At 40.8% G+C, this 27,128-nt stretch overlaps 2 protein-coding genes across 5 annotated transcripts in view; one reads left to right on the top strand and one right to left on the bottom strand.

Moving 5' to 3' along the window:
* The window catches only part of LOC125458140 (5-phosphohydroxy-L-lysine phospho-lyase-like), a 42,597-nt gene extending 23,208 nt beyond the window's left edge, over positions 1-19,389 (top strand). For all 3 annotated transcript variants that reach the window (XM_048543052.2, XM_048543053.2, XM_048543054.2), the window contains 6 exons: positions 1,838-1,920; positions 9,941-10,160; positions 11,913-12,067; positions 12,152-12,238; positions 13,359-13,489; positions 15,590-19,389. In XM_048543052.2, the coding sequence (XP_048399009.1) occupies positions 1,838-1,920; positions 9,941-10,160; positions 11,913-12,067; positions 12,152-12,238; positions 13,359-13,489; positions 15,590-15,630 (717 nt within the window). In that variant the 3' untranslated portion in view covers positions 15,631-19,389. The remainder of the gene's footprint in view (positions 1-1,837; positions 1,921-9,940; positions 10,161-11,912; positions 12,068-12,151; positions 12,239-13,358; positions 13,490-15,589) is intronic.
* LOC125458141 (heterogeneous nuclear ribonucleoprotein A/B-like) lies at positions 16,733-26,605 on the bottom strand. Of its 2 annotated transcripts, XM_059650678.1 has the most exons (8): positions 26,293-26,603; positions 25,675-25,843; positions 20,354-20,512; positions 19,647-19,778; positions 19,447-19,552; positions 19,193-19,366; positions 18,814-18,905; positions 16,733-17,066 (listed from the first exon to the last, which is right to left on the bottom strand). In XM_059650678.1, the coding sequence occupies exons 1-7, from the start codon at positions 26,463-26,465 to the stop codon at positions 18,832-18,834; spliced, it is 987 nt and encodes a 328-aa protein (XP_059506661.1). In that variant the 5' UTR covers positions 26,466-26,603; the 3' UTR covers positions 16,733-17,066; positions 18,814-18,831. The 2 variants fall into 2 exon arrangements, with proteins under 2 accessions (XP_059506661.1, XP_059506662.1); XM_059650679.1 differs by lacking the exon at positions 19,193-19,366 and having other exon boundaries at positions 26,293-26,605.
* Between the last annotated feature and the right edge of the window lie 523 nt (positions 26,606-27,128).

The raw sequence follows: 27,128 nt of genomic DNA, 5'->3' as shown, positions 1-27,128 counted from the left end.
CACTTTCATTCTCCTTTCCACTCTGCTTTCTCTTTCCTTAGCCTCCTACAATGTTCCACTGAAGCTCAGGAAAAACTCAAGGAATTGTACTTAAGCTTTCAAGTTGACATTTTATAATTGTATAGAATTGACAATGAATTCAACAAATTCTGATTCTCTTGTGGCAGGCTGATACAGGAGGTGAAGTCACATGGGATCGTGGGTGAACTAGTAAGATGGATACAGAACTGACTTGATTATAGAAGACAGAGTAGTGGTGTAAGGGTGTGTTTGAGACTGGAGATCTGTGACCAGTGGTGTTCCACAGGGATTAGTGTGGGGGCCCTTGTTGTTTGTAATTACATATAAATGATTTGGACAAGAATGTAAGTGGTATGATTGTAAGTGTGTGCTCGACACAAAATTTAAAGGAACTGTAGATAGGTGAGGAATGTACCGTAAGATGTGGATAGGCTGGAGACTTGGGCAGAGAAATAACGGATGGAATTTAATCTGGGCAAATGCAAACTGATGCATTTTGGGAGATCTGTTGCAGGAGGGAAGTATACAGTAAATGGCAGAACCTGTAGAAGCATTAGAGGGATCTAGGCGTAAACATCCACAGTTCCCTGAAAGTAGCAACGTGAGTTGATAAGTTGGTCAAGGGAGGCAATGGCCAAGTGGCATTATCAAGAGACTGTTAATCCAGAAACTCTTCAAAGGTTCTGAGGACCCATGTTCAAATCTCACCATTGCAGATTTTGCAGGTTTTTATTTGGAAAAATCCATCTGGTTCACTGTTGCCTTTTAGGGAAGGCAACCTGTCATCCATACTTAGTCTGGTCTACATGTGACTCCAGACCTACAACAATGTGGTTGCCTCTTAACTGCCCTCTGGGCATTAAATGCTGGCCTAATCAGAGATACCCACACCATAACTCAATTTGTTTTAAAAAAGGCATGTTGCCTTCATCAGTTGAGGCATGGAGTATAGAAAGGTACCATGTGTCATTGCAGACATGATGGGCCAAAAGATCTATAACTGTGCTGCACTATCTTTGTTCTTTATATAATCAGTGCTGTCATTCTTTCAATCTGCATCCATTAGATACAATTTTATTAACTCTGTGGACAACTCTTATCGACCCATCTCTTATTTCTTTCTTTGTCCCATTACCAGTTAGACCACCAGCTCTGATGTCTTTAATTTTCCCCAAAACTTCCATCTTGTCACAGACCTTCTCTCTTCTTCTTTCTAGTCCACAATCCCTCTTTTCCCTGTCTTAGTAGTTGAAGAAATCTCTTAACTATTTCTATTGTGATAACGTGATAGATCTGAAACTTCTAACTCTATTGTCTCTTTATCATCAGACAGGGTCGCTGAAGTACTTTTTTTTGTTTTTACTGCTGTATTCCAAAATCTCCAGTATTATTTTCTTTTTTATATCAGTGAATGTTCAGAAACTCTTCTATCTTGTGGTAACACAGCTGAGGATGTTTGAGTCCTGTAAGACAATATCCAGGTCAGTATTCCAGCAGAAGTCATTGGATAGGGATCTGCCTTGGAAGCTGTCAGCATTCTTTCTGCAGTTTATTGCAGTTAGATCACTTGTACTGCCCAATATACACTGGCTCCAGTCAGCTAACTCAGAAAATATTATTGGCATCTTTGTTGTCTCATTAGCTAGGTGGCCACCAGACACTGGCAAAGTTAAAAAATTTGTGGATTTCTGTCTACGAAATACTAATATTTTGACATCACTACATGCTCTTGAATTTAGATGTTAGGTATACATTGTGCATATATTATCATTCGCTACTGATTTCAAGTTTTTTTCTGATCTTCCTATATTCCTAGATTGCTGCATTTTTTGCTGAATCTTTACCAAGTGTGGCTGGTCAAATAATTCCACCTGCAGGATATTTCCAGAAGGTTGTAGAGTATGTACTAAATATTACCTTGTCTAAATATATGAATCACGTAATTCTTTCCTTAAGTGTACTTAAATTTGTGTATTGCCATATCTTTTCATCTTGAACTTACTAAAACAATACACAAGAAACACAAAAGCAAAGAAAAAATCCACTGATACAGAATGAGGGGAGTACTGAATGGTCAGCAAGTGGACGCTTATTAGAAGTATTATTGTAAAGGATGCACTAGTTGGTGATGACTGCCAGTTAACTGCTAATCTTTATGTTTTAAACAAGGCAGGCTGATTCTGATTGTCCAAGGCATTGTCCTGAAAAAGAGAGGGGCTGACATTTGTTTATGTTGAAACCAGTAGTGTGTATATACGTTCTTTCAATCTACAACAGGGTCCTGGATATTTCCACGATGCAAAAGTGCACTGTACAGTCAGCCTGACTGGCAAGCCAAAATCTTGCAATTAGGCAGTTGTAATATAATTGAGAGTGTGCAAAGAATCATGCTGACAACCAATTTAGGACTGTCAGTTGGGCTTATAATATGGTACAGTGTGTGAACTGGATGTTACACATAGAACAAAGCCCTGTCTATTACTTACAGATAGAAGAAACATATGCACACACTACTCCGGTTTCAGAACCAAACGTGTAACAGCCATTCTCTCGGTCATTTCTTAGTGCACTGGTCGGACCAGTCAGCATGAATCTGCCTTTTAGCAAGTTAAATATCAGTTATCATTAACTGGTGCAATTTTCTTGGGAACACCTCAACCAGACTCCATTTGCCAAACAAACAATCAGCACACTCCTGTCATATAATACAAACATTGTTTTCCATTTTAGTTTTTCTTGTAAATTCTTCTGATCAGTACAAGATTGTTATCTTCAACAATTTCAATAACTCAAGTTCTATAAGACCATAAGACATAGGAGCAGAAAGTAGGCCATTGGGCCCATCGAGTCCATTCTGTCATTCAACCATTTCTTCCGCTTTCTCCCCGTAACCATCGATCCCCTTGATAATCAAGCACTTATCTATCTCAGTCTTAAATGTACTCAATGACCTGGCCTCCACAGCCTTATGAAGCAGTGAATTTCATAGATTCACCAATCTCTGGCTTAAGAGGTTTCTCCTTATCTCCGTTCTAAAAGGTCTTCCCTTTACTCTAAGCCTGTGCCCTCGGGACCTAGTCTCTACTACCAATGGAAGCATCTTTCCAACATACACTCTGTTCAGGCCATTCAGTATTCTGTAAGTTTCAATTAGATACCCCGGCTCGTCGTTCTAAACTCCAGTGAGTATAGTCCCAGAGTACTCAAATGTTCCTCATATGTTAAGCTTCTCACTCCTAGGACCATTCTCGTGAACCTCCTCTGAACCTGCTCCAGGGCCAGTATATCCTTCCTGATATATGGGGCCCAAAACTGCACACAACACTCCAAATGTGGCCTGACCAGAGCCTTATAAAGCCTCAGTAGTACACCCCTGCTTTTATATTCAAGTCTTCTCAAAATAAATGCCAACATTGCATTTGCATTCGTGATTACTGATTCAAACTTCTCTCAAGCTTACCTTGAGAATCATGGACTAGAACTCTCAAGTTTCTGCATTCAGACGTCTGAATTTTCTCTCCATATAGAAAACAGTCCATGCTTTTATTTTTTTTACCAAAGTGCACGACCTCACACTTTCCACATGGTACTCCATCTAACACTTCTTTGCCCACCCTCCTAACCCAGCCACATCGTTCTGCAACATCCCTGCCTCCTCAATACTACCTATCCCTCCACCTATCGTTGTATCGTCTGCAAACTTGGCCAGAATACCCACAGTTCCTTCATCTAGATCATTAATGTATAAAGTGAAAAGTTGTGGTCCCAACACTAACCCTTGCGGAACACTACTTGTCAACAGCTATTATCCTGAGAAAGACCCTTTTATCCCCACTGTCTGGTGAACAGCCAATCTTTAATCCACGCTAGCACCTTGCATCTAACACCACAGGCCCTTATCTTACTCAGCAGCCTCCTGTATGGCATTCTTGAAATCCAGGTAGATAACATCCATTGGCTCTCCTTGGTCTACCCTGCTTGTTACTTCCTCAAATAATACTAGCAGTTTTGTCAAGAATGACCTCCCCTTGATGAAATCATGCTGACTTTGCCCTATTTTACCAAACACTTCCAAATATTCAGAAATCTCAACCTTCACAACGCACTCAAATCTTACCTACGAATGAGGTTAGGCTAAATCGGCTTATAATTTTCCGTCTTTTGCCTTACTCTCTTCTTAAACGGGGTGTCACGTTAGTGATTTTCAAGTCCCTAGGACGCTCCCTGACTCCCGTGATTCCTTAAAGACCACCACTAACGCTTCCACTATCTCCTTTAGAACTCTGGGGTGTAATCCATCTGGTCCAGATTATTTATGCATCGTCTGTGCTATCAAACATCTATTTAGATCTACAATTAATGAATTTTCTTCTGGTTACAGTTGCAGTTTTATTTTCTAGGCATCTTACTTTACATTATTTTGGCCCTCATATGAGCACATTTCTACTGTATGGAAATTGTCCTTTCAGAAGTACTACACGTCCTTTGGCCTTCCCCAGAAAATGGGCAACTCACCCCACCTGGTCATTGTTTTTAACCCCTTGAAATATCCTTTACTTCAAAAGACATCAATCTAGTCTTCATCAGCAGGACTTTAGCACAATATTGTAATATTAAATAGATTTAGTTAGGAAAAATTGAACGAAAATTAAGTAAAATCATTTTTTCAAAGTTATTTTAGGAGAAATAGGCTTTGCAGGCTGGGCCAGCATTTATTGCAATTGAGAAGGTGGTGATGATCTGCCACCTTCACCCACTGCAGTTCATTTTAAGTACATAGACCCATGATGGGCAGGATTAAGGAACTTGCCTGTGGTGATGTTCTCATGTCTCTGCTGCTTTTGTCCTTTTTAAATGTAATGGTCATGGATTTGGAAGGCGCAGCCAAAGGAGCCTTGGTGAGTTTCTGTAGTACATCTTCTAGGCAGTATACTGCTGCTGTGTGTCAGTGGTGGAGGGACTGAACGTTTTGAGTATGTAGTGACTATCGAGTTGACTGCTTTGTCTTGGATGGTGTTGAATTTCTTTAGTGGTGTTGAAGCTACACTGATCCAAGCAAGCAATGTGTATTCAGACACTTCCCACCTTGTGCCTTGTAGGCACGATGGACAGGATTGTGATGCCACAGGTGACTGGGGAGTCAGTGGGATTCCTGACATCTTATCTGCTCTGTATTGCAGTTTCTAGTCAGTCCTAACCGCCAGTATGCTGATAGTGATGGATTCTGTGGTCGTGATATGATTGAATGTCAAGGTACAGTTGTTTGATTGTTCCTTGGTGAAGATAGTTGTTGTCAGGCATCTGCGTGGCACAAATGGCACTTGCCATTTATTAGCCCAAGACTTAATATTATCCACATCTTGCTACATTCGGCCATGGACTATTTAAGTATTTGAACATTCACAAATGGCACTGAACATTATGCAAGCATAGTGTCACAGAATCCCTCCAGTGCAGAGGCCATTCAGCACATCAAGTGAAGAAAGTGTTTGGTATGCTTACTTTTATTGGTCCATGCATTGAGTATAGGAGTTTGGAGGTAATGTTGTGGTTGCACAGGACATTGGTTAGGCCACTATTGGAATGCTGCATGCAATTTTGGTCTCCTTGCTATAGAAAGGATGTTGTGAAACTGGAGGACTCAGAAAACATTTACAAGGATGCTGCTAGGGTTGGAGGGTGTGAGCTATAGGGAATAGACTGGGGCTATTTTTCCTGGAACACCAGAGGCTGAGGGGTAAAGTTATAGATTTATTTAAAAAACAATGAGGGGCATGGATAGGGTAAATAGACAAGGCTTTTTTTCCCCCAGGGTGGGAGAGTCCAAAACTAGAAGGCATTGGTTTAAGGTGAGAAGGAAAAAGACCTAAGGGGGCAACTTTTTCCACACAGGGGGTGGTGCATGTATGAAACAAGCTGCCAGAAGTGGTGGAGGATGGCACAAGTACAACATTTTAAATGGCATTTGGATGGATATATGAAAAGGAAGGATTTACCAAATGGGACTAGATTTATTTAGGATATCTGGTTGGCATTGACAAATTGGATCGAAGGGTCTGTTTCTGTGCTGAACATCTGAGCCTCAAGTCTGCACTGACCCTCCAAAGGGTATCCCACCAGGCCTACACCTCCACTCTATGCCCATAATACATTTGCCTATAGTGTTCAGGGATGTCTAGGTTAGGTGGGTCAGCCCTGGTAATAGTCCATGCAGCCTGCTCATCTTTGGATTGTGGGAGGAGACCAGAACACCCAGAGAAAATCCACACAGAAACAGTGAGAATGTGTAAACTTATACACAGTTAGTGATGCAGTTTATTTGGACTTTCAGAAGACTTTTGACAAAGTCCTACATAAGAGATTAATTTTACATGTTAAAGTGCTTAGTATCGAGGTAATGCATTGAGATGGGTAGGAAACTGGTTAGCAGACAGAAAACAGTAGGAATAAGTGGGTCTTTTTCTGAATTGCAGGCAGTAACCAGTGGGCTACTTCAGCAATTGGTACTAGAACTCCAGTAGTCACATGTGTTAATGATTTACATGACAGACTGAAATGTAATATCACAAAAAGATGACACAAAGCGGGGTGAACGTGTGAGCTGAGGAGGATGCAGAGATATTGTAGTGTGATTTGTAATACTGAGTGAGTAGGTAAATGCATAGTAGATGCAGTATAACGTGGATAAATGTGAAGAAAAATAGTTTACCTTTCTATTATTTGAATGGCTGTAAATTGAGAGAGGAACATTAACAAGATCTGGGTGACCTCATGCACCAGTCACTGAAAGTAAGCACAGTGGTACAGAAGGAATATTTTATTTTATCTTCATAAGATGATTCAACTACAACAAGGATGTCTTGCTGCAGTTACACAAGGTATTAGTGAGGCCATGCTTGGAATAGTGTGTACACCACTTACCTGGGGAAAGATAATGTTCTTGCCACAGAGGGAGTTCAGCGAAGGTTTACCAAGTTGATTTCTGGGATAGCAGGACTGATGTCAGAGGAGTTATTGTATTCACTGGAATTTAGAAGAATTGAGGAGGGGGGGGGGGGTGCTGTAGAAACCTAACAACACTAGACATGTTAGGCATCGTAGTTTAAGGAAAAGGAGATAAGCATTTTAAAAGGACCGAGATGAATCTCTTTCTCTCTTCCCCCCAAGAGTGTGAGCCTGACAAATGCATTGGCACAGAAAGGAATTCAGGTGAAGGCCTTCTAGTGTTTTCATGGAGGTAGATATATCTCTTTTGGTTAGAGGCATCAAGGAATATGGGGATACAGGGCAGGGAAGCAGGATTATATAGTATCGAGCTTGATGATTAGCCATAATATTGACTGGTGCAGCATGCTTGACCAACTCCTGCTCCTATCTTTTGTTTCTATCCAAGTAAAATCTATCCACCGGTTCCCCCTTAATCTACAGCACAAGCTACATCTTTAAGCTACCTGAAAAAAATTAGTTCATCATGATTTGTTGAACAAAAACACTGAAACTTCCCCAAGTGGTTTGTTAATGTTATTAATAATAGCTTAACTTGTCATAGCTTTTAAGTTTTCCCTATCTCACCATAATTTCTTTGTCTCCCTTGCTTTTTGAATAAAGAAGTTAATTAGCTAAACTCCCAACTAACAGAACCTTCCCCGAACCTACATGTGTTTTGGAAAATTAGAACAAACCCATCAACCATGTAACTAGCTACTTTTTTTTTTAAAAAACCTTGGATGAAATCCATCAGGATCCAGAGACTTGTCAACTGAATTCCAAAAAAGAAATACCCTGTATACTTCGCTGGTTATTGTAATTTTCCTTGCGTTCCTTCCTCATCTATCCTCAACAGACAATGCAAAATAGCTGTTCAATTTGTTTGTCACCTCTTTTTAAATCCTCCGTTACTATTTCACCAGACTCATTCTCTTTTGGAATGAACACTTGCTAACGGTTTCCTTTATCAAATATCAGAAGCAGCTTTTCCTGTTTGTTTTGGTTTTTGCTAAATTTCTTTTTCTTGTCATCCCAGTAATCTTTTAGCAATTATTTACTGGTTTTTATATTCTATCCTATCTTCTGACCTGCCACATATCTTTGCACAATTATAAGCCTCTCTCCTCTCTTTCCCCACCGAGGTTGGAAACTATCCTTGATTTTTTATTTGTTAACAGCAGATGGCAGATCTATTGCTTAGAATTTTTCCTCATTTATTGGAATGTATTTATTGTGCGCTTTCTGGAGTGCCCCTTTAAAATTACCTATCCTTTCACTTAAATTGCCAGATCACATTTGCTGGGTCTGCTTTCATACCCTCATGACTGTCCTTGTTTAAATTCAGAAGAGTCTTAGGCGCACACCCCCTTCCTTAAATGTAAAATTCAAAACATATTATGGTCTCTGCTAGCCAGGGGCACTTCCAGTAGGTCAGTAATTAATTCTGTCAGTCAAAATCTGCTCTTTAGTGGTTGTCTAAGAAAGTGATCTGAAAACATTCAATGAATCCCTCATCTAGACTACTATTTCCCCATCAAATTTTTCCCCAGTATATAGGTGGTTAATATCCCACATGATAATCACTGTACACTTTTGACAAGCTCCCATTATTTCTTCCTTTGATACCCTATGCTATCATGTGCTTACTCAACTCTCACATGACGTCTTGCTTTTATAATTCCTTACCCCTACCAGACTGCTTCTGACCTTCCTCTGACTTGTTCTGAGAGCCTCTGTATTTATGTAGCTGGTCCAGTTGAGTTTCTAGTCAGTCCTAACCACCAGAATGTTTAGAGGTATGGTCACTGCCACTTGTCATCTCAAACCTGGGTACTGTGCAACATCTGCTGCATTTGGACACAGACTGCTTCAAATAGCTAAAGGAGTCACCAGTGGTGATCTTCACACAATTATCAGCAAGCATTCCAAACGATGGAGGGAAGGTCATTAATGTCCTAAGCCCAACCATCAGTACTTTGTTAATGAAGTCCTGCAGATGAGATGAATGAGCTCAACAATCATCTTCCTTGTGCTAGGTATGACTCGAGCCAATGGTGTCGACTCTCATGTAGTGAGATTAATACATATTTTAATACAATTTATTTTAGAGTATGAATTTTGAATTACTGCATACGCAGACCAAAACCGATATTGATGAGGTTTAATCATTAACTAGTTCTTCTTGCTTATTTTCTTTAAAAGAAGAAGGAGGAGGAGTCCCTGAGGTGATAAGGACCATTTGTTTACATTGAGTGGTCAGAATATTGAAGAGCATTAAACTTGCTTTGTTTGGAAAGTTTGTGTTTTCAGTTCATAGAAGCCCTGGTTGAAGGGATAATCTACCCACTTTCCCCATGACGTTCAATACTATAATCATCACCAAATCCTCCATTATCAACATCTAGCAGTTACTACTGACCAAAAACCTCAACCCCATGAACCATATAAACACAGTTGCTACAAAAGAAAGGCAAGGCTAAGAACACCGCAATAGATAACTCACGTTCTGGACTTGTTCACGCCATACAAAGAGAGAGTCTCCAACCACAATTGCTTTACTTTTTCCTCCTTCTACAGCTGGCCACTCTAAGCAATCACTCAGTTATCCAACACAGAAAAACAGAGGGAAATGAATTTAACAGATTTCCTAATTAAAATCGGCCTGCCTCCCTTCAGCTCACCGGTGGTCAACTATTCCTTCCCTGACTGCACCTCCTTAAGATGTGTGCGATAAATCACATTTTAAAAAAAATCATGCTAGGTAACTTGAAGACTTCACATCCCAAACTGAAAATTCCACCCACTGTCTTTTTTCATTGTTTCTATGCAAACCAGACCCCAAAAGTTACAAGATTTTTTCCCCCCCACAAGTCATGCAAGGGCAAGGAGGAAAACAGATAAGTCAAATGCTATTGTGTTTTTTCTTTTGCAGACATATTCACGAAGCTGGAGGATTGTTTGTTGCTGATGAAATCCAAGTTGGATTTGGAAGAGTTGGAACACATTTTTGGGCATTCCAATTACAAGATTTTTTACCTGACATTGTAACTATGGGGAAACCTATTGGAAATGGACACCCATTAGCTTGTGTGACTACAACTAAAGAAATTGCAGATGCATTTGCTGCAACTGGAGTGGAGCATTTTAATACAGTAAGTCAGAAACAATGATTATAGCTGCTTTGCGAAAGCAAGAGACTGTCAAGAGAAATCAAAATCAAATCTTTTAAGCAAAAAGAAATGCAGATTCTTTGTAATATACTTTTCAGCATTACTTGTACTTTCAAAAGGAGCAGTTTAAGCGATGCAAGAACAGAATTAGGACATTCAGCCACTGAGTTTGTTCTTCCATTCAGTTAGATCATGACTAATCTGCTAACTATCAACATCACTTTCCTGCTTTTTCCTCAACATCCAAATGATTTCCTTGCCAATTTAAAATCTAAATCTTGGATACTTAACAAAATCAGCATTGATAATCCTCTGCAGTAAAGATGTCTATGGATTCACTCCTTCAGAAGAAATTACTCATTGGTCTTAAACATGCAACCCTTTCAGATATTTTTTGGCTGTGGACTGTCCCATGGGGGGAGAAAGAGGAGGAGGAGGAGAAAACGACTTCTCTGCATCTACTCTGAAGTTTACTATGTTTAAATACATAACTACCCGATCCAAAATAGAAGGTTCTGCTTAATAGTATTTAAAATTTAAAAAACCCAACTGCTATTTTGCATCTATCCAGTAGTTAGAGTTGCAGTTTGGGAAAGTCAGTATTGAATTGATTACTCTATTGCAGTTAGCCTCAGCAATCCAAGTCACAAAAATGTCATGATCCTCATGCCTGTAATATCCGGGAACTCCACACCCTCTCCCCATTAACTTTTATTCCCCTCATCCAACTCCTAAGCAAATCATTGATTTATGAAAAAAATTAAAATCTCAGACAGAATGTGCCTTGCACTAATAGTCATTTGCTTTTTGTAAACAAGCGTAGTTTTGAGACAGCATCTCTTGCATGATCTTAGATTTGTTTATTAGCTTTGAATTAACACAAGCAGTTTCGCTAAGCAAAGTCACTGAAGTTATTTATCATACCTGCTTACCAAGAATAAACAATGAATAGTTTATTGCCTGTGTTTTGCTTCCATGACTGTTGTGGCACAATCAAAATTGTAACGGATGTATCCAACCTATCAAGTTTCATGCCATTTGGAATTGTTTGTTTTGAGAATGGATTAACAAGGTGGGCAAGGCAATACCTTACTCAAAACTAGTTTACACCAAATGTAATACAACTGAGGTCTACCGAACCTTGGGTTTTCTCAGTTGTATTGCTGGCTAAATTGTTCTGGAGTTGCAGTACTTGTCACATGGTAATCAATTAGTTGTATGCTTTCAGTGCTTTTAACTACAGAAGCCATATTCTCCATGTAGAATTGTAGAAGATGCTTTATAATAGTCCCACCAGCAAAATTTCTGAAATTCCATTATAAGGCATAGACATGTATTCAGTCACATTTCTGCCTATTTTAAACATTGAACAAGACTATGAAAAGGGTCTCTGCAATGGGCTCTTTCCTTCCCCTATCAGCTACATTGCACTATTGTGACAAAATTGGGAGGGTGTGCATTTTTTTAAATTTGTATCCCCAGGATGACATTGTGAAACTATAACCCACATTCTTGTTTCTCTCAATGTAGGATGGCAGGAAAGGACGGAAGAGGAAATAAAATTTATAAGTAGGGTTAAGCCAAAGCTGAACTGTTGAACATTAGTACTGAAATTTTGATTTTCGCACAAGTAAAAATTTTTCAACACTAATAGTAATATTATTGAGATAGAAGCAATGCATGCCACATTGTTCAAATACACCTTTTATTAGATATATCATTGATGTATTCCAGTTTGGAGGAAGTCCAGTATCCTGTGCAATTGGACTTGCAGTTTTGGAAGTCATTGAGAAGGAAGACCTATGTGGGAATGCTACACGAGTAGGAACCTACTTAATGAACCTGCTAAATAAACTGAAAGTCAAACACGCAATCATTGGAGATATCAGGTATTGAATCTACCAATAAAACCAACATTTCTAAATCTGTTTGATTTTGAACTGGCATAATATATTTAACTCTTGTGCCTAAAGGGGTGTTGGTTTATTTATCGGAGCAGAGTTGATAAAAGATCAGAAGAGGACACCTGCTACAGATGAAGCCCAGTATTTAATTGCAAGGTATTACAATCGTTGTAGGTAGAGGAAGAAAAACAATTTCTTTAAAATCAAAGTTGAAAAGCAAATCTTGAATTTTGTTCAAAACTTGTTTGTGTAACTGAATGTTTGGTTGCTCCCATGATCTTAAACATTAATCTCCTCAAATTGATTGTTACCCCCAACAGCTCACTAAGGCTCAAACTGAGAACCATTTCTAGGTTTGGGAACAAGCTTGCTAATATTAAAGACACGACTGTCAGGAACCCCAACCAATATGTAGCCCTTAGACTGAACCAGTTTAATGCATCATACTGGAATTAGAATAAATCCCATAGGGTGTTTATTTTAATTATTTGTAGGTCTGTAGGGTTCTGAACCAATTGCAAGTTCTTGCATCAGGAGCACTTTTTCCATTTAGAAACATTGTCAGAACAATGAGCAATTCTCAATTTCTGATGAAGAGAATCATTAGTTAATAGGTTTAGATTAAAATAAGAAAACAATTCAAATTTTTATTAAAATAATCCAGTTTAGGTCTCAAAAATCAATGACCATTGGTTATCTCAGTTGATACATGACCAATGTGTACAGAAGCTCTCCACACAATGCCTTAATACATTGATCTAACCCAAGGACAGTCTTAATCTAGGTCAATCTGAAGGACCTACAGCAAGGACTTAATGCACAATTAATGTTCTTAATTAAGAAGATTAACACCACTGCAGCATTGTTCTGAATATTTTATAATTAAGATCCATACTTCTCCAACAAATCGGCAATGGCCCCAAGTAGGCTGACTACACACATTTTTTCCTTGACGACTTGAGGGTGGCAGGAGTTAGTGGACAACAGTTCTAGCTGTGATGTAAACAGCAACAGCAGAATCATTACCAACATTTTAACTAATTCAAAAGATTAACAAGAGCACACGCATGCAGGTACATTCCTCCAGATTCATTAGAAGAGTGTAGGAGGCAGAGAGAATGGAAAAAACGTCAGAGGGGAAGAATTAAAAGCCAGTAACTGGAAGTTCCAGCTCCAGAAATAATGGATGAAAGCAAAGCAAAAAACAATTAGGCTATTCAAAAAACTATTTTGTTCACATCTCAGAATTTAACTTTGCACTTTTTTTATCCTTTAGGTTGAAAAAGGAATTTATCTTACTTAGCACTGATGGGCCAGATAGAAACGTCCTCAAATTCAAACCCCCAATGTGCTTCACCATAGAAGATGCTCAATATCTAGTTGAAAAAATTGACAGAATACTTACTGGTAAGTGTTTGAAAAAGCTGATTAAGAAAAAAAGGGTCCACTGGTTATATTCTCATAGAAACATTCATGGACATTTTAAGCCATAGGACTGATAACTGCCCGCTTTTTAAAAAAATCCATCTCTGCCTCATCCAGGGGTCCCAGCAGTACAACTGCTGATTTGGTTCAGTCCAAAAAGTATTAACAAAATAGCTACTTGCAGTTGCTGCAAAGGCTGTCAGACCTGAATATTCTGATAGTAGCACTGAAGATCTGTGCTCCAGAACTTGCAGCACACCTAGCTGAACTGAAACAGCTTGGCTACAACCCTGGCACCTACCCATTAGGTGTGGAAACCCACTTCAAGGTATGCCCCGTACACTTACAGAATAAATCCAACTTGAATTACCACTTCAAACTATCCTTGATCAGCAGAAAAAGTAGTGATGAAAAGGGGTGTCGATGTAGCAATCAAGCAGTACTTTCTTAGCAATAATCAGCTCACAGATGCTCAGCTTGGGATGGGGCAAGGCCATCAGCTCCTGAGTTTTAGCCTTGGTTCAGACAAAAAAGCTGAACTCGAGGTTAGAGAAATGCCCTTGACCAAGGCCACATTTGAGGAGTGGGTGAGGCATCACAGCTATAGCAAAACTAGTACATTAGAATAAGGGGAAACTCACTGTTGAGTCAGTCACAACCTTTTGTGCTCAGTAAGATTAACCATCTTATGCCCTCAAACGTTTTCAGCTGCTTTATCAAAGCCTTTCCCCTCCAAAGTAAATGGATGAAGTAGGGATTTGCGCATCAGAGACTCCTCAGAAACAAAGCAGGCAAATTCCCAAATGCAGCAGACCAAGACAATATCCAGCTTTGGGTGCTTACATTTGCACCACAATGACAAATTTCCAAAAATTTAAAAAAACTAACAAATCACCTATCAGCATTCAATGACATCACAGACCAAACAAACAATATAAAAGTGGCAGAGCTGCCCAGGCTATGAATACTGCAGCAAGCAACCTCACCCGATTGCCCAACATGTACAACACAGAAGTCAGAAGTGTGTTGGAATACTTTGTTTGCTCCTGAGATGCTGCTTGGCCTGCTGTGTTCATCTAGCTCCACACTTTGTTTTCTTGGATTCTCCAGCATCTGCAGTTCCCATTATCACCTGATACAATTTTAACCTCACTGCGAAGCGTCTTCCAGAAATGCCTAACCTGAAGAAGTTACCCTCCTCCCTCTGAACCAACCTCAGGGAATCTCTCTCCCACTGCAACTCTCTTGTAATCTCTTCAGCCTTGAAACTGCTCGACCATGTCCTAAAGCAAACCAGAGCTCTGATGAAGGGTCTAGGCCCGAAACATCAGCTTTTGTGCTCCTGAGATGCTGCTTGGCCTGCTGTGTTCATCCAGCTCCACACTTTGTTGTCAATCAGTAATGCCCTTTATATAGCACCCTCCAAACTCATTACAACCAACCTTTTTTCAAAAAAAAAGAGAAGACCACCATCTACACCTGCCCTGTAACACCACTATTCTGATTTAGAAATTATGTTGTTGTTCACTCAGGTCATTGCACGAGTCCTGAAAACACCCTCCCTAACATGGGTGGGTGTTCGTACATCAAAAAGGCTGTATCTATTAGAGATGGTGGCTCATTTCCACCTTAGAGAGAAGCAATAAATATGGGCCCCATAGCAAAGCACATCATTAAATTACATTTACTAATTATCAATCAGATTTCAAGTAATAAATTGACTATGGGAAGACAGTGGGAATGGTATGACAAATGTAGAAATGCTAGTATTTGCTTCTGTAAGGTATTTATAGTTTATTAAAACAGAGTCACAGGCATTTCAAGACCCTTTTTGCAATTAAGAGTATTGCTGAATGGAAACCTGTCAAATAGGAGCTTTGTAGCTACCACTTCTCCCTAAAGTTCATTGCCACCAGGATATCAAAACTTATGTTTAAAAACACTCGTTACATGAAATGGGCTTCAGATCGGTATGACAGGTCGGCACAACATTGAGGGCTGAAGGGCCTGTACTGTGCTGTAATGTTCTATGTTCTATGAAAGTGGCATTTTTAATAACTATTCCTTGAATATTTGTAATAGAATTGGAAGCAGGCAACACATACAAAACTGGAGTGAATTAAAAGGAACTGAAATTATGGACGCAGCTATGAAGCAAAAGCAAAAACAAGACAACAGGATTTGGCCGCACTACTTTAGGATCGTTTTTCCCTCGTAAGAAAGTGATCATTTCACTTGCTTATCAAACCAAGTTTTGGCAGCTTGCTTTCCTTACTAAGCCTGGAAATTAATTTTACATTCTCAATTTCTGCAATTATTTTCTTGTACAAAAACCTTTACCTTTTGCCCCCAAGATGTTTTATTGTCACACCTTGTGCAACGTACCTGTGTGACTCTTCCACGTGTTCTTAACCACCACCTCACCTTGTATTCTGCAATGTTGTAACAAAAAGACCCCTTGGAAAAGATACACAAATTCCTTTTATTCTTCACTCAATCTTGATCAATCCAGCATTAATTTCACTATCACTGGGCTCACTGATCTGTCCCAGAGTGCCCTAGATTCCACTAAAGTTCTGAATTTAGACTAGATTAAACTTCAATACAAAAAAGGTTGAATACTTCACTAACATTACAGTTACTTTTTTTGACAGTACAGTTGGACGTTAAAAAGGTCGCAATCTCAGTGACTTACGTGGAGAAGTACCTCCTTACCATCACCTGGCCCTGCTCACCATATGGACCCTTTAGTATTTAAAATAGTAAAATGCACAAACAGCTGCAAAACACTAACTTTAAGAAAGAAAGTTCATGATTTTATGTACAACATAATTTTGCACATTGCAAAAATAACCCAATTCACTAAAGTGATGTCAATATCTTCAGAAATTTTTGCAGTATTAGAACTAAACATTTCTTTCTTATTTAAAGTAGTTGCATTGAAATTACTCATTTAGCTTCAGCTCTAGCTTTCAATTTCAGATCCACAGGACTGTTTGTAAACAAGCCAGTAATAAACACCAACAGTAACATCAAAAGTTAATCCTACAAATGTGGCAGTGTTCTCATTTTCCAAAAGCAGCTAGTAGCCAACAGTCCAGCAGTATACCCAGACAGACATGCAAGATACTAACGCAAGCCAGAATGTCTTCACTTTTCTTTACTTCTGATTTTATGCAAATTAAACTGAAATAAATACAAACAAAAAACTCATGCAACACAAAATACACAAAGAAACTTTTATTTCTGGAACTTGGACTGCTCCAATAAGCAAGGTATTGATGCAAATCCAGTAATTTTATGTAAAATACAAACTTACATAATACATTATTAGCATCCATTAGGTACCAAAAAGTACAGTAAAAACCACTTCCATCACAGGAAATGTACGACACAAAAGACAGATTACAAAATAAAAAAGCTGGAAAGTGACAGGTTTCCCTAAAACAATCTTCTGTACATTTGGGAGTCATCCAGAGTGAAAACAGTTCAGACTAGTCCCTAAATGCAACACAGTTGCATTTAGAGGACCAGTGAATGTTTTTGCCAGCTTGATGACCTGAAAAAGTACCAAAAGAAAACCAATTATGGTCCTCATACAAATATCTTTTAATAGAAATAAAAGCAACAAAGTGAGCTACATGTTCAGAAGATCACTTCACTACTGGTAACCACATTTGCTTTGACCACTTGCTCCATTTTCAGTGAATGAGATTTTTCTCTTCACCCCATTAGGGGAAAAAAAAGGAACAATGGTTAAAACTGTGAAAGCATCGAACACTTTAAACCATAGTCATTTAATCATCCAAACTGAAACTAACCAATTGCACACCATTGTTGGATGGCCATAAACTACAACCACCTTGAATGTGGCCTGTCAATTCAAGTGCTGCAAGTAGTACTTCATGAATATTACAGAAAATATAATTAATGTACCTAGTAGCATTCTGTTCAAATCTACAGAACAAGTTAGCTTTAATATACACATCTTTGGGTGTGTGCTCAACTCCTTCAGGCTGCGTCACTTGCTATGCAGGTAGTACAGACATTTCTTACTAATCCTGAACATACTGACAGGACTCACTAGTATTAGAACACACGTAAAAACCACAATCCCAAGTATTTAAGATAGAGTTCAAGCGGGAAAGAAGGGTATGCCTATACATATATTTAAAAAACATTATCAACAAACTTGCAACAAATATTTAAAGCTTTAAAGAGCACTCTTTGCACTCCTGTACTTACAATCTGATCAGAATTATCTGCAATTTCCTATGGATGAAAGGTGGTGACCCACAGCAATGTTTGTCCAGCAGAACACAATTTCTGTGGAATTTTGTATTGCCAAATAGCCAAAACATTAATTATTGCTCAAGGATCAAGTCCAATTAATTTTACATGAAGTTTACTTACTGTTAATCTTCATGTGACATTCTCCAGATTTTACAGAGAATGTGTGGGGTCCTTCATCCAAAGAAGTAGCAAAAGTTTTAAAACCTAATTGTACAGAACAAATGGGAATGTTTATTAAAAATTATGAAATGGTAACAAACCCAAGTTCCATCCAAAATCTGCCATTAAAGGGGTGGCATCATCTCTTCAGAAAATTGGGTTCAAACCCATTTCATTCCGTGTACATTTATTCAGTTTTAACAAACATGGCAATCAAAATCTGTTTAATAGCTTTAAAAAAAGGCAGTCATGATCTGGCCATACATATTAGAATCGGCAGGTGCCTCAAGGTAGTGTTAAGCAAGCCAATACATGAACTGATTAGATCATGAAACTACAAGTACAAACACAGTTGTGGAGATGGCATTAACCTTGCAGAATTCTGAATTGGACCACTAATCAAATATTTAGTGTAAGCATCAAAAGTGAATGGACTTCTATTTTAAATATGTAGAATTAACAAGATGTACTGTGATGCAATATTTCCCCCCCCCCATACACTAGTTCTCAGCTGGCTTGCAGCAGATATGCTTGACACCTTGAATAAGTGCACATCTCAACTAGCTTTGATAAGGATCACAAGTTGTTTTCCTCCTTCCTACCCACACCTAATCTATCCTGTTTTCTGCAAAGGCACCAACAGTATCAAATAGTGTTGTTCTAATCATTAACAGAACACTTGTGAAAACCTTTTTGTTTTATTAAATGTCAGTCAGGAACCTTTTTTCTAAAAAAGGAGAAAATAGGAGTTAAGTGCATCAGGAAACATTACCCCAGGTTAAATCTCCCCATTCATTTTAGTTATTTAAAAGATACCAATTTTCAGAAGTAGACTCATAGTACTGGCAACATACCTGCATTCACATCCCATATCAATACGGTTTGTAACCGCCTTGGTGAGCTGCCCCACGCCTCGGTGCTTTCCCGTAGTTACCATTACTCTGACCTGGATGAAAACAAGCTTGCAGTTAAGTCAATGCTCTCTGAAGTTGTTAGACAAAAATGCAGTTTTCCACTGAAGCAAAACTAGCAAACAAAAAACACAAAACAAACACAACCATTTCCAGAATGGCATGTTACATCAAATCTTTTAGTTGGAAAGGAATTAGTGAATGGCGGGAAATGGCTACAATAAATGCTGAGAATCTAATATTAAACTTGAACTGGTATTTGCAACACATTAGGCCTCAACTCACACTAACCTTGCTTCAGTACAACAATAAGTGTACTTACTGTAATCATATCCTTGACCATATCCACCATAGTAACTGCTATTGTAATTATAGCCAGTATAATCATAGCCTCCATATGCACCATAGCCACTTTGTCCGCTGTAACCATAACTGCTGCCATAGCTTGGATTCCAATAATTATTGCTGTATCCTTGACTCCAGCTCTGACTTTGACCTTAACATTTAGCAAGACATATTGTTAAGATTTATTTCAGATTATTTTCTCTTCAACTTTAGTGTAAACATGCAACTCACCAGCTCCACGGCCACTACCTCTACCCCGTCCTGTAAGGCTACCTCTGCCTCCCCACTGCTGCTGCTGTTGGTAAACTTCTTTAGGCTGAGCCACTTTTATTTCACACTACATGTTTAAAGAAAAAAAAAACTAGTTACCATACAAAATTTCACATTTTCTTGCTGTAGCTTTGCGAAACAAAGTTACTTGTATCCAATACCTTGCTGCTTCCAACATCATGGTACTTCTTCTCCAAAATCTTTTTTACTGGTTCCTCCTCTTTAAACGAAATGAAACAAAATCCTCTCCTTTTGTTGGTCTTGCTATCCATTGGAAGTTCAATTGATTCCACCTGGAGTAAATTCCAAGTTTACAGGAGGGTAAAGCTAATGTTTCACCAAACTGAGTAAAACTGAAGTACAGGCAGGAAAAGGTTACTTGCATATAGGAGGTATATTACACAATTAAATCAATCAAATCATAATAGCTTCTGAACACAACCAATGCTTCAGATGAATAGTTAGTAGGTCATTATAGTATGCTGTTTATCTTCAGTGTACCTCGTCAACAGGGAATTCTCTCCACCTTTAGCCTAAGCAGCTACACAAGAGCATCTCTAACTTGTTTTCATTCACAGCAGTGTCAATATTACTCGTATAGAACTTTTTAAAAAAAAAGTCCCAAGTTGCACAGTCAGGGTAACCAGGGGCATAGGTACATTAAAGCTTCACAAATCCAGTTTTAGACATTTGTGGAAAATGTACAACCAAACATTTCAATCCTAAACAGCTATGGTTGTTACTGCAGACAATATCCCAAATCACCAAGTACAAGCTACATGATCTCAAGAATTACCTCACTTCTGCCCTTCAAACAAAGTTTTATAGTGCAGTGCGTTAAAATAATCACACTTGATCAAATACCAACCTCACCAAAGGCTCCAAAGTATTCTCTTATTTTATCTTCTGGGGTATCAGGATGAAGACCTCCAACAAATATCTTCTTCACAGGTTCTTTCTTCATTGCCATTGCTCTTTTAGGATCCACTACTCTACCATCTAGTTTGTGTTCTTTTTGTTCCAAAACCTAAAAGAAAACCAAGCTACTTTTAAAAGTCCGAAAATTTCAAGGACAGTACAGAATTGTGCATGTTTAATTTCATCTGATAGACTGTATTCCAAAAGCTCGGTGATGTCAAATAAACCTGTTTGACTATAACTAGGTGTAGTATGACTTCTAAAGGAAAAACAAAAAACAAAATCCACACATGCTCACTGCTACCATACATTACTGGAAGTGTGAAAATCCATTAATCATGCAAACTGCAAGTGCACTGCCATTTGTAACAGAATATTGATGCAATCCTATGCCAGCTAATATAATAAAACATCCAGTGCATAATTTGCTTGAAAAATGACATCTATTTGCAATTTTAATTTTAGGAAAAGCGAATAGTCATCCGAAGTGAAGGACAGATCATAAGTGGGGTTAAAAGATATAAACATCAACAGGCCAAAGAGACCATTAAAAATGTGGCAAATTGAAGTACAGATATAGAATGTCGCATTCACATCTAGAGGACATGATTAAGACAGTTATGTTTCAACCATACAAGTTCTGTATATACCACGTTCATGAATTTCAGAAGTTGATTTTGATGACACACCACAGGAAGCATGTCAGACTTGGAGGGAATGGTACACTAAATTAGAAGAATGCCGACATGGATTAACTTAGAGATGGCACAAACTTGCACTGCATCACTTAGAAATTATATAGTTATGGAATCATCTGATCAGAGTTCAAGATACTGTGCTTAACAAAGAGAAATTACTTCCTCTAGTTGAGTTTAGGCCCTGGAAGCATAATTCAAAAAGTTACAACTAGACCTTTCACCTTTTGGAGAGCATTTGAAGCGTGAACTCTTCCACCACCTGCAAGTGATGCTGGATCAATTCTACGTTTATGATCATAGTTTAACTCCTGCTCATCAAAAAGGTTGGAGGGAAATGGGGTAAAGAATTGCAGTGGATGTCCAGCTTACCAGTAGACTCAACTAGTTTTAAAAAAGGCAGTTTACATTGATTATGGATTATTTCAGTACACCATCCACTGTCCTGGCACTCTTAACACATTCAAATATAACACAATACTACCACATACTGAGATAATAAAATGTGAGGCTGGATGAACACAGCAGGCCAAGCAGCATCTCAGGAGCACAAAAGCTGACGTTTCGGGCCTAGACCCTTCATCAGAGAGGGGGATGGGGGGAGGGAACTGGAATAAATAGGGAGAGAGGGGGAGGCGGACCGAAGATGGAGAGTAAAGAAGATAGGTGGAGAGAGTGTAGGTGGGGAGGTAGGGAGGGGATAGGTCAGTCCAGGGAAGACGGACAGGTCAAGGAGGTGGGATGAGGTTAGTAGGTAGCTGGGGGTGCGGCTTGGGGTGGGAGGAAGGGATGGGTGAGAGGAAGAACCGGTTAGGGAGGCAGAGACAGGTTGGACTGGTTTTGGGATGCAGTGGGTGGGGGGAGATGAGCTGGGCTGGTTGTGTGGTGCAGTGGGGGGAGGGGATGAACTGGGCTGGTTTAGGGATGCAGTGGGGGAAGGGGAGATTTTGAAACTGGTGAAGTCCACATTGATACCATATGGCTGCAGGGTTCCCAGGCGGAATATGAGTTGCTGTTCCTGCAACCTTCGGGTGGCATCATTGTGGCAGTGCAGGAGGCCCATGATGGACATGTCATCAAGAGAATGGGAGGGGGAGTGGAAATGGTTTGCGACTGGGAGGTGCAGTTGTTTGTTGCGAACTGAGCGGAGGTGTTCTGCAAAGCGGTCCCCAAGCCTCCGCTTGGTTTCCCCAATGTAGAGGAAGCCGCACCGGGTACAGTGGATGCAGTATACCACATTGGCAGATGTGCAGGTGAACCTCTGCTTAATGTGGAATGTCATCTTGGGGCCTGGGATGGGGGTGAGGGAAGAGGTGTGGGGACAAGTGTAGCATTTCCTGTGGTTGCAGGGGAAGGTGCCGGGTGTGGTGGGGTTGGAGGGCAGTGTGGAGCGAACAAGGGAGTCACGGAGAGAGTGGTCTCTCCGGAAAGCAGACAGGGGAGGGGATGGAAAAATGTCTTGGGTGGTGGGGTCGGATTGTAAATGGCGGAAGTGTCGGAGGATAATGCGTTGTATCCGGAGGTTGGTAGGGTGGTGTGTGAGAACGAGGGGGATCCTCTTGGGGCGGTTGTGGCGGGGGCGGGGTGTGAGGGATGTGTCGCGGGAGACGCGGTCAAGGGCGTTCTCAATCACCGTGGGGGGAAAGTTGCGGTCCTTAAAGAACTTGGACATCTGGGATGTGCGGGAGTGGAATGTCTTATCGTGGGAGCAGATGCGGCGGAGGCGGAGGAATTGGGAATAGGGGATGGAATTTTTGCAGGAGGGTGGGTGGGAGGAGGTGTATTCTAGGTAGCTGTGGGAGTCGGTGGGCTTGAAATGGACATAAGTTACAAGCTGGTTGCCTGAGATGGAGACTGAGAGGTCCAGGAAGGTGAGGGATGTGCTGGAGATGGCCCAGGTGAACTGAAGGTTGGGGTGGAAGGTGTTGGTGAAGTGGATGAACTGTTCGAGCTCCTCTGGGGAGCAAGAGGCGGCGCCGATACAGGCCCCAAGATGACATTCCACATTAAGCAGAGGTTCACCTGCACATCTGCCAATGTGGTATACTGCATCCACTGTACCCGGTGCGGCTTCCTCTACATTGGGGAAACCAAGCGGAGGCTTGGGGACCGCTTTGCAGAACACCTCCGCTCAGTTCGCAACAAACAACTGCACCTCCCAGTCGCAAACCATTTCCACTCCCCCTCCCATTCTCTTGATGACATGTCCATCATGGGCCTCCTGCACTGCCACAATGATGCCACCCGAAGGTTGCAGGAACAGCAACTCATATTCCGCCTGGGAACCCTGCAGCCATATGGTATCAATGTGGACTTCACCAGTTTCAAAATCTCCCCTTCCCCCACTGCATCCCTAAACCAGCCCAGTTCATCCCCTCCCCCCACTGCACCACACAACCAGCCCAGCTCTTCCCCCCCACCCACTGCATCCCAAAACCAGTCCAACCTGTCTCTGCCGCCCTAACCGGTTCTTCCTCTCACCCATCCCTTCCTCCCACCCCAAGCCGCACCCCCAGCTACCTACTAACCTCATCCCACCTCCTTGACCTGTCCGTCTTCCCTGGACTGACCTATCCCCTCCCTACCTCCCCACCTACACCCTCTCCACCTATCTTCTTTACTCTCCATCTTCGGTCCGCCTCCCCCTCTCTCCCTATTTATTCCAGTTCCCTCCCCCCATCCCCCTCTCTGATGAAGGGTCTAGGCCCGAAACGTCAGCTTTTGTGCTCCTGAGATGCTGCTTGGCCTGCTGTGTTCATCCAGCCTCACATTTTATTATCTTGGAATCTCCAGCATCTGCAGTTCCCATTATCTCTCTCCACTACCACATACTGCCTTGCTTTCTCCAAGATCTTTCACATATTATATACCGTTAATGACTGACAGGCAAAGCTGGCTAATATTATCCAAATCTGCCAGAGCCATGCACTTCTGACCGTGATCACCTTCACTCCACAAGAACATACATATAGATTTGGCCCTTATTTTGAAGGGGCTGGAGTACAAATGCTAATGAGACCATATCTGGAGTACTTCAGAAAAGGGGATTATTTCATTGGTAGACTATTCAGAGAACATTCACCAGAAATGATCCCTGATATGGAGGGATTGCCTTGATTTAAATTGGGACTATAACTCATTGGAATTTAAAGAACCAAGAGATCTCACTGAAACATACAGGATTTTTAAAAGGTCCTTGACAGAAGAATGTGGACAGAAATGTCTCCCCTTTTCTTTTGCGAAGGAATTTGAGGGTTGACAATCTTTGGAACATCTTACCACAAACAGCTGTAGAGGCAAAATCCTTACAAATATTTAAAGCTGAGATTGATCAGTGGGATACAGGAACGAGCAAAGTGGCTGCAAAGAGTGTGGGACCAATCATTTGATTGAATGACAAAGCAAGCTTGAGGGGTCGAACGACCTACTCCTTTCCTATTTCTTATGGACTTGCATAATTCTGTCCTCCCGAGGATCCTCAACACAGGCCTCACTACACTATGCTTCATTGCCTCCAGCTGCCAAGATCCTAAGCTCAAAGAACCACAAGCCTAAACTTTTTTCTTCCTATTCCTTTGACCCAGGTCTCATTACTTTTGTGACTTGTTAAAATGATGTTGGAGTAACACTAAGTTGCCTTGGAACACTTCAACAAGGGTTTGGCATCATATCAACAGGAGTACATATGTAGACTTCATACAGATACTGAAAAAGACGTCACGCCAATATACTAATTAAATGTGTGATCAAACCAGACAGGGGGAGATGAGGATCTTAGCCAGACCCCACACACACGCGAACAAAGGTAGGACATCAGATAACAAAAAGCAAGTCCGTATATTGCTGTTGTGCCTATAACTTATGTGCATAGACCAAGTCTGCATCCAAGTCATTAGGCTAGAGAGGAATAATTTTGAAGGATTCCTAAAAGCCGAAGGATCATAAACTAAATGCAATTCAAAACAGTGGGCAACTTGTTAAATATATTCAGAGAATTTTGAACACCTAAAGTTCCACTTTGATTCCAGTTGAACAAATTTAGAGCATTTGTATATTCTCCGAAACAATCTTTTGTTTGACCTCAATTATTTTCCCTCCACACTTTTTTCAAATGGGATTAGAAATTTACAACCAAGATCGGTAAAATCAAACAATAGTAAGGCTATTTAGCAGGTAAGCAAGGGCATCAAGGAGTGCAGAGCAATGGTGGAGTTGCCAGATCGAACTGAAAGACCTATTGTTCTTCAAAGTAGAAAGTTGGTCGTGGAAACTATGCATTCTGACCACGTACAGTAACATCACAGCCTCTAGAAATTAGATTGACAGCATTCCACTTCTTCACTGCCACTTCGTACTGAGGGCCAACTGCTTACTTATTTCTCCGTGGAAACTTCTATCGCAAAGCGCCTCAACTCCACCAACGCAAAGAATACAATATATTTCTACAACCACCCCCACCCCTCCAATTCAACTGCCTTTTGCCGCTCAATTTTATTTCAAAATTCTGAACTACATTACAACCTGAGAGATGCCTGGGTCAAAGTATAGGCTACCGTCAAAACCCTCTCAACCTTACTCTATCGGCACACGAAGAATCTTTGAAGAGGATAAATCCAAACCCCCTCGACCTTCCGGTTGCAGGATCCATCTTAATTGTGCAATCCACAACTTCGCCGAATTTGGAAAAATAATCCTTCAGGTCCTTTTTGCTTGTATCCCAACTCAAGCCTCCTACGAACATTTTCCTGTTGGAGAGACAGCGGGAGAGAAAAGGCGACCTTTTGTTACCGAATCCTGTACCTCCACCACCACCGCACCCCCCCCCCAACCCAAACAAGCACATGGCGCCAAGAACAGCGTGAACAAAGAGATGGCGGGTACAGCCCCTGAGCAAGAGCCGGTATTGCTCCATCAACTCCACCGTAAGCTTTCCCAAACTTTCACGCAAAGAGGCAAACAAAAGGGTCTTCCACATCGCACTGAAAGGTATCACCTCACTTAATGCAAGCGATGTGGGCCCAGCACGGTATGTGAAAGGATAAACGGCTGCAGAGCAGCCCCCCCCCCCCGCTCACGGGAACACCGCTCCCCTCCAAGAACCACATGCTCCGAGCCTGGGCCTGGCGGCGGCGGGAAAACGGGTAGATTGGAGCATCGGTATTTCTTAAAAAATAAAACTAAAATGAAATCCTACCCAGCGTCTTCTTCGTTTTTACTTGCGTTGATTTTCGACCCCTCGCTGTCGGCTCCCGAGGAAGGTTCTGCTCCGTCCACCGCCATTCCCCGCCCGCCGGCAGCCTGACCCTCTCCCTCCTCGTAGTGACCGTTCTCCGATCCTTCCACGTACTGCTGCCCGGCGTTGGCCATCTTCAACACTCGCTGGTGTCTGAAAGAAGGTAACTGAAAGCGGATATGGATTTTTTTTTTTCCCCCGCCCCCCAGTCCCAACTTTTCCTTTCCTGCCTCTCGAGTCCCGTTCACAAGTTACATGTGTCCTTTTATAGATAGGCCGGCGTGGCACCTCGTAACAACACCTCCTCCCATTGGGCCTTCCTATCGACAGCTTAATGTTCGGCTCTCACTGGCTCATGGACTTGTCTCTCTTACTCCCCCAGGCTTCCATCGGACTGGTTTACGTGGTAAAGTTTCTGAGTCGGATTTTCCCATTGAATAAATATCGTAGCATGGATTAGGAATTTCAGTATTACAGCGACGTTGCAGTATATGACATTAGCTTAGCCTCATGTGGAGATTAAGGCCAGTTTTGGGCATCAGAGGCTGTAGAAACGGTCCGTGAGAATAAAGAGAAACTTCAGTTGCAGATAGTTTGAGGAGGCTTGAAATTTTTCAAAGATTTCACGGAGCCCAATATTCAAAATCCGATTCAAAAAATCGTACGAATGGTCCGGACAGAACGGAGAGAGAAAAATCACTAGAAGGATCAGGAACCAGGAGTCACCAAGTTAAGGTGATTGTAAAAAGAAACAGCAGCAGAATGAGAATTTATTTTTTAAAACCTGCACTATATTT

The sequence above is a fragment of the Stegostoma tigrinum genome, chromosome 13, assembly GCF_030684315.1.
Source record: "Stegostoma tigrinum isolate sSteTig4 chromosome 13, sSteTig4.hap1, whole genome shotgun sequence".
NCBI lineage: Eukaryota > Metazoa > Chordata > Chondrichthyes > Orectolobiformes > Stegostomatidae > Stegostoma > Stegostoma tigrinum.
The sequence above is the reverse complement of the archived record's forward strand: the minus strand, read 5'-3'. Positions and strand labels throughout refer to the sequence as shown.

What these genes read in the sequence shown, in the direction of transcription:
- LOC125458141 (XM_059650678.1), bottom strand. Translation starts at nt 26,465, where the DNA reads ATGGCCAACGCCGGGCAGCAGTACGTGGAAGGATCGGAGAACGGTCAC. An exon ending in ATGATGTTGGAAGCAGCAAG is followed by an intron (nt 19,553 to 19,646) that starts GTATTGGATACA and finishes TTAAACATGTAG; the next exon opens with TGTGAAATAAAAGTGGCTCA. An exon ending in AGGTAGTGGCCGTGGAGCTG is followed by an intron (nt 19,367 to 19,446) that starts GTGAGTTGCATG and finishes CTAAATGTTAAG; the next exon opens with GTCAAAGTCAGAGCTGGAGT.